Source organism: Mobula birostris, chromosome 11 (assembly GCF_030028105.1).
Source record: "Mobula birostris isolate sMobBir1 chromosome 11, sMobBir1.hap1, whole genome shotgun sequence".
In the NCBI taxonomy this organism is placed as follows: domain Eukaryota; kingdom Metazoa; phylum Chordata; class Chondrichthyes; order Myliobatiformes; family Myliobatidae; genus Mobula; species Mobula birostris.
The window spans coordinates 42,008,045-42,015,939 of record NC_092380.1 but is presented as its reverse complement, the minus strand read 5'-3'; the positions used below and the strand labels follow the sequence as shown (position 1 = coordinate 42,015,939).

Genomic DNA, 7,895 nt, shown 5'->3' with positions numbered 1-7,895 from the left:
GCAATAGAGACCCATATCAGAATCAGGTTTATCATCACTCACATAGGCCATGATTTTGTTTTGAGGCAGCAGTAGAAATTTAGAGAAACAGTGTGGAGTCGGTCCTTCGAGCCATACTGCCTGGCAACCCCCTATTTAACCCTTTTCCTAATCCCAGGACAATTTACCTATTAACCAGTACACCTTTGGACTATGGCAGGAAACTGGAGGGCCCAGAGAAAACCCGCGGATTCCACAGGGAGAACGTACAGGTGCTGTCAGAATTGAACTGCGAACTTCGACAGCCAGATCTGTATTGGCGTCACGCTAACTGCTACACTACAGTGACATCCCAAGTCCTCTCCTCTTAGGATATTACATGTCTCACTAAGGCCATCTTCCATCTTCTAAACTGAAGTACAGATCCAAACTGTTCAGCTGCTTTAGATAAAGTAACCCTGTCACCCCGAGAATTAGCCTTGAATATCCCCTCTCGCCTGCCTCCAGTGCTACAGATTTTTTTAAGACAAACCAAACTGTGCACAGTATTCCAGGTGTGGCCTCACCAACATCTTCTGTAATTGAAACAAAGCCTCCCAAACTCCAAACCCAAGCAATAAAGGTCAGAATGCCATCTGCCTGCTTAACTACCACTACATTATAATTCATGTACTAGAACACTTCAGTCGTTCTCAGCTTCACTCATTCACAGTTTCTCTCCTCTGAGATAATAATATCATTTAATTCCTAACACCGGTGCATGACTTCACATTTCCCCAGATTAAGCTATGTGCCAAATGTTTGCCCACTCAGTCTATATCTAAATCTGACTGCAGAGTTATGTTATCCTAATCCAGTATGGCCTTCCACTTATTTTTTTCTCGTTGGCAAGCCTGGAACACTTACATTTCTAGCTGCCTCCGAATTATTAATATAAATTGTAAACAATAAAGATTTTGGTGCATGATCTGGCTGAAATTAATGTCATTAATGTCGGCCCTAAAGGGAGGCACGGTGGTGCAGCAGGTAGTGCAGTTGTGTGACAGAGCCACGTTCACCATTTCGATTCAATCCCCACCGCATCTGCAAGGCCGTTTTACTTTCACTCCGTGAGCACGTGGGTTTACTCAGCTGCTCCATGTCCTCTCAGATTCCAGAGATGTTCTGTTGGGTCAGTGATGCTACGTGGATGCTGCAAGTGTCTTGACATCTGTGGGCTGTCCTCGGACATGTATTTCACTGTATGTTTCAATGCTTTGATGTTCATCTGACAAAGAAAGCTCATCCTGCTTTCTCTATACTTTTAAATTGTCCACAAGAATAAATACCAATACTGTTCCTTTGACTAAAGTTCAACTTATTGGCCAGTAATAATGTGTTTGATCCTTTCCTACCTCTTTAAGCAATGGCACACTGTCAGCAGCCTTCCATTCTGCTGCCACTGCTCTTGTATCTGGAAATAACCAAAAAATATTGTCACTACCTCAGCAGCGTCCTTCCTTTTTTCAGGAGCCTGGGATGTATTTCTTCTGAGTCAGGAGATATATCCATTTTAAAGACACACTGTTATTTAATATTTCCATTCTTATTTTGTTTAAGCCATCCATGTGTCACAATTACCTTGTACATCAGCCCTCCCTCTTGGATAGACAACTACAAAATATTCATGATGAATCCTACCTAGATCCCACACATTCACACATGGAACACTGTATGCAGATCATGCACCTTCTCCCACGGATTGCCCATATCCCACCCCTTCACACACGGATTATCCATATACCACCCGCTCACACGCGGATTACCCACATCCCACACCTTCACACACGGATTACCCATATCCCACCTGCTCACACGCGGATTACCCCTGTCCCACCCCTTGGCACATGGATTACGCGTGTCCCACCCCTTGGCACACGGACGACCCGCGTCCCACCCCTTGCCACGCGGACGACCCGCGTCCCACCCCTTGGCACATGGACTACCCCTGTCCCACCACTTGACACGCGGATGACCCATATCCCACCCCTTCACACGCGGATGACCAATATCCCACACCTTCACACATGGATTACCCATATCCCACCCCTTCACACACGGAGTACCCATATCCCACACCTTCACACATGGATTACCCATATCCCACACCTACACACACGGATTACCCATATTCCATACCTTCACAGATGGCTTTTGAAGCAGTTTATTAGGTGAATTGTGTTTGTAAAGGATCAACATGGGATATGGGTAATCCGTGTGTGTAGGTTTTTAATGGGAAGGAAAGGTGGAATTAACTAGCAGGAGAGAGGGATGGGCTGAGCTGCAAATCATGTCAATATTCATGGGTGGATGTGCTGGTAGTGGAGAGGGTCCACAGAATGTCCAGGAGAATGATCCCGAGTTTGAAAAGTTCAGCATATGAGGAGTGTTTGATGTCTCTGGGATTCTAGAATAATGAGGGGGGTTCTCATTGAAACCTATCGAATATTGAAATACAGAGAGGATGTGTAGAGGATGTTTCCTAGAGTGTGAAAGTTTACGATCAGAGGGCACAGCCTCAGAATACAGGATGGCCCTTTAGAACAGAGATGAGGAGGAAGTTCTTTAGCCAGTGTGTGGAGAGTCATTGCCGCAGACTGCTGTGAATGCCACATCATTGGTTATATCTAAAGTGGAGGTTGCTAAGTTCTTGATTAGTCAGGGTGTCAAAGGTTAAAGGGAGTCGGCAGGAGAATGGGGTTGAGTGGGATAATAAATCAGCCGTGATGGAATGGTGGAGCAGACTCAATGAGCTCAATGGCCTAAATCTGTTCCTACGTCTTGAGTTTTATGGTCTTACTGGCAGTCGGTTAATCATCTCACCATCAGCCATTAGGGAGTGATATGAATAAATAACAGTATGTGCATTCACAGCATGCAAAACTCTCACAGGCTGAGGGCAGTTCTATCCCACTTGCCATCTTTTCACTTACTCTGCCCCTGTGCTGTGTCCTCCCATCAGTGGGGCAGCATGCTGTGAAGAGGAAGAAGGGACCGGCTCCGAAGATGCTGGGAAACGAGGTGTGCAGCGTGTGTGGGGACAAAGCCTCTGGCTTCCACTACAATGTGCTCAGCTGTGAGGGCTGCAAGGGATTCTTTCGGCGGAGCGTAATCAAGAGTGCGCAGTATTCTTGCAAGAATGGTGGCAAGTGTGAAATGGACCTCTACATGCGGAGAAAGTGCCAAGATTGTCGGCTCCGGAAGTGTCGGCAGGCGGGAATGTTGGAGCAATGTAAGTTTATAAAAGGGGACAATATTAGACCCAGGGAGCTTTGTAACTCTCTGAACTGTCTGCAGATAGAATGGGATCTTCTGAAAGATGCAATGCTTTGATTTTACCTGAGGAAATTACCATTAAATAGATGGGGAAAGTAATGCCATTTAGTATTCATCTACCAAAGGCAGAGGAGCGATTTTTAAAAAATGACAGTGACAATATCTCCCTAAAATAAAGGTAGCAAAGCTGCCAGGATGCAAATATCTCCTTAAGGTATAGTCATTAGAACACCAGTCAGTTTGTTAGACATGCTTTGTCAAATGCAAATGAGTCTTTCTGCTTCCTTTCTTTTCTCCCATGGTCCACTGTCCTCTCTGATCTGATTACTTCTTCTTTAGCCCTTTACCTCTTCCACTAATTATCTCCCATCATTCCCACTCTCTCATCTGGTCTCATGATTGTACTCCTCAGATTGTACTCCTCCCCTTTCCCTCACCTTTTTATTTTATTCGGGCGTTTACTTCTTTCCTTTCCAGTCCTGATGAAGAGTGTCATCCTGAAACGTTGACTGTTTATTTCCCTCCATAGATGCTGCCTGTCCTGCTGAGTTCCTCCAGCATTGTGTGTGTGTTACTCAGTGTATTGACATCTTTCTAAGGGAGAAGAATTCAGAGCCAATGACTCATGTTCCAGAATTTCTGTGAGGGAGGACCCATCACTGAAGAGCAGGATATAAATCATGTGGGCGGAGAGACGGCAGATGGAGTTTAACCCAGGCAAGCATGAGGTGTTACACGTTGGGAGGTCAAATGTCGAGGAGAGTATACATTTAATAGCAGGACCTTTAACACCATGGACGTACAGAGAGATCTTTGGGTCCAAGAGTGTCCACATTAATGGATAGGGTGATTTAAAAAAGCGTATGACATGCTTGCCTTAACTGGTTGGGCTATTGAGTACAAGAGCCAGGAAGTCATGTGGAAGCTGTTTAAAACCTTACTTAGGCTGTACGGAGTATTGTGTAAAATTCAGGTCACCCCAGTGGTACATACCACGCCAATTGGCTCAGATGAGAAGAGAGGTGAAGAGTGCTGCAGTTGTGATAGAGGATTTCATAGTTAGAGGAGTAGACACGATAGAGACACCCAGATGGTATGTTCCCTCCCAGGTGCCAGCACCAGGGCGTGAAGAGAAGGCAGGAGTTTGGGGCTGAGAGGAAAATTGGATCAGTCATGCTGAAATGGTGGAGCAGACTCGATGGGCCAAATGGCCTAATTCTGCTCCTATATCTTATGGTCTTATGGTCTCAGATTAGGTCCACAGCATTCTAAAGGGGGAAGGTGAGCAGACAGAGGTCTTGGTACATGTTAGCACCAATGGCATAGGTAGGAAAAGGGAAGAGGTCCTGAAGAGCAAATTTAGGGAGCTAGGCAGAAAGCTGAAAAACAGGACTTCGAGGGTAGTAGTCTCTGGATTGCTGCCTGTGCCACGCACCAGTGAGGGCAAGAATAGGATGATTTGGCAGATGAATGTGTGTCGGAGGAACTGGTGCAGGGGGCAGATTTCTGGATCATTGGGATCTCTTCTAGGAAAGGTACGACCTGTATAAAAGAGATGGGTTTCACATGAACCTGGTGGGGAGGGGGTGGATCAATATCTTTGTGGGCAGGTTTGCTAGAATTGTGGGGGAGGGTTTAACCTGATTTGCCGAGGGGTGGGAAACTGAGTGATAGGGCTGAGGATGGGGCAGTTGGTATAGAAGTGGAAGCAGTGTGTAGTGAGGCTGCCAGGAAGGACAGGCAGATGATAGGGCAAAATTGCAGTCAGTGGGATGAGTTGCAGTGTAACATGGGGACAAAATCGAAAAGAGTGACGGATACAGGACCAAAGATGTTATATTAGAATACACACAGTATACGGAATAAGGTAGATAGTTGATCTTGTAGTGCAGTTAGAGATTGGCAGGTATGACATTGTGGGCATCACTGAGTTGTGGCTGAAAGAAGTTATAGTTGAGAACTCAGCATCCAAGGATACACATGGTATCAAAAAGGACAGACAGAGGGTGAGATGGTTCTGTTGGTAAACATTTAAATCAAATCCTCAGATAGAGGTGACATAAGGTTGGAAGATATAGAATCATTGTGAGTAGAGTTAAGGAACTGCAGGAGTAAAAGGACCCTATTAGAAGTTATATACGAGACTTCGAACAGTTGTCAGGATGTGGGCTATGAATTATAAAGGGATATAAAATGCATTTAAAAAGGACAATATCATGGGAGATTTCAATATGCAGGCAGATTGGGAAAATCAGGTTGGTGTTAATTTTGGATCCCATGAGAGAGAATTTGTAGAATGCCTAACTAATAGATTTTTAGATCAACTTGTGGGTGGGCCCACTAAGCAATGAGCTGTTCTGGATCGAGTGTTGCGTAATGAACCTGGTTTGATTAGGGAGCTTCAGATAAAGGAAGCCTTAGGAGATAGTGATCATAATAAGACCATAAGATATAGGAGCAGAAGTAGGCCATTCAGCCCATCAAGTCTTCTCTGCCATTCAATCAAGGGCTGATCCAATTTTTCCAGTCATCCCCACTCCCCACCTTTACCCCATACCCTTTGATGCCCTGGCTAATCAAGAACCTATCCATCTCTGCCTTAAATGCACCCAGTGACTTGGCCTCCACAGCCGCTCGTGGCAAAACATTCCACAGATTTACCACCCTCTCGCTAAAGTAATTTCTCCGGATCTCTGTTCTAAATGGACGTCCTTCAATCCTGAAGTCGTGCCCTCTTGTCCTAGATTCCCCTACCATGGGAAATGACTTTGCCATATCTAATCTGTTCAGACCTTTTAACATTCGGAATGTTTCTGTGCGATCCCCCTCATTCTCCTGAACTCCAGGGAATACAGGCCAAGAGCTGCCAGATGTTCCTCATACGGTAACCCTTTCATTCCTGGAATCATTCTTGTGAATCTTCTCTGAACCTTCTCCAATGTCAGCATATCCTTGCAGTCTCACGAGTGCCTTATAGAGCCTCAACATCACATCACATCCTGCTCCTATATTCTATATCTCTAGAAATGAATGCCAACATTGCATTCGCCTTCTTCACCACCGACTCAACCTGGAGGTTAACCTTTAGGGTATCCTGCACAAGGACTCCCAAGTCCCTTTGCATATCTGCAGTTTGAATTCTCTTCCCATCTAAATAATAGTCTGCTAATTTATTTCTTTTTTTCACCAAAGTGCATGACCTTACATTTTCCAACATTGTAGTTCATTTGCCACTTCTTTGCCCATTCTACTACACTATCTAAGTCTCTCTGCAGGCTCTCTGCTTCCTCAACACTACCCGCTCCTCCACCTATCTTTGTATCATTGGCAAATTTAGCCACAAATCCTCTAATCCATTAGTCCAAATCATTGACATACATCATAAAAAGCAGCGGTCCCAACACTGACTCCTGTGGAACTCCACTGGTAACTGGCAGCCAGTCAGAGTAGGATCCCTTTACTCCCAGTCTCTGTTTTCTGCCGACCAGCCAATGCTCCACCCATGCTAGGAACTTCCCTGTAATTTTATGGGTTCTTATCTTGCTAAGCAGCCTCATGTGTGACACCTTGTCAAAAGCCTTCTGAAAATCCAAGTACACCACATCTACTGCATCTCCTTTGTCTACCCTGCTTGTAATTTCTTCAAAAAATTATAATAGGTTAGTCAGGCAGGATCTCCCTTTCAGGAAACCATGCTGGCTTTGGTCTGTCTTGTCATGTTCCTCCAGGTAGTCCGTAATCTCATCCCTAACAAGTTCCAACAACTTCCCAACCACTGATATCAGGTTAATAGGTCTATAGTTTCCTTTCTGATGCCTCCCACCCTTCTTAAATAGAGGAGTAACATTTGCAATTTTTCAGTCATCTGGTACAATGCCAGAATCTATCGATTTTGAATGATCATTGTTAATGCTTCTGCAATCTCTCCAACTACTTCCTTCAGTCAGATATATCAGTATTACAGTGGTGTAAAGGGAATTACAGAGGCATGAGAGAGGAGCTGGCCAAAGTTGATAGGAAGGGGACACCAGCAGAGATGATGGCAGAGCAGTAATGGCTGGAATTTCTGGGAATAATTTGGAAGGCGCAGGATAGATATGTCCTAAAGAAAAATTCTAAAGGCAGGATGATGCAAGTGTGGTTGACAATGGAAGTCAATGCAACATAAAAACAAAAAGAGGGCATATAATAGAGCAACAATTAATAGGAAGTTAGAGGATTGTGAAGCTTTTAAAAACTAACAGGAGGCAACTAAAAAGCCACAAGTAACAAAAAGATGAAATATTAAGGTAAGCTAGCTTATAATATCAAAGAGGATGCCAAAAGATTTTTCCAGATATATAAAGAGTAAAAGAGAGGTGAGAGTAGATCTCAGACCGCTGGAAAATTACTTTAGAGAGGTAATAATGGGGGACAAGGAAATGGCAGATGAACTGAATAAGTATTTAGCATCAGTCTTCACTGTGGAAGACAATAGCAGTATGCCAATTGTCTGAGTATGTTAGTGGGCAGAAGTGAGTACAGTTGGTATTACTCGGGGGATGGTGCTTGGGAAACTGAAAGGTCTGAAGGTAGATAAGAGTCACCTGGACCAAATGGAC

General features: G+C 44.5%; 1 protein-coding gene across 1 annotated transcript in view; it reads left to right on the top strand.

The window, feature by feature from the left end:
- The first annotated feature begins 3,218 nt into the window (after positions 1–3,218).
- Positions 3,219–7,895, top strand: part of LOC140205489 (oxysterols receptor LXR-alpha-like) — a 74,414-nt gene continuing 69,737 nt past the window's right edge. Inside the window, exon 1 of the mRNA XM_072273102.1 lies at positions 3,219–3,250. Within this exon, the coding sequence (XP_072129203.1) occupies positions 3,238–3,250 (13 nt within the window). The 5' untranslated portion in view covers positions 3,219–3,237. The remainder of the gene's footprint in view (positions 3,251–7,895) is intronic.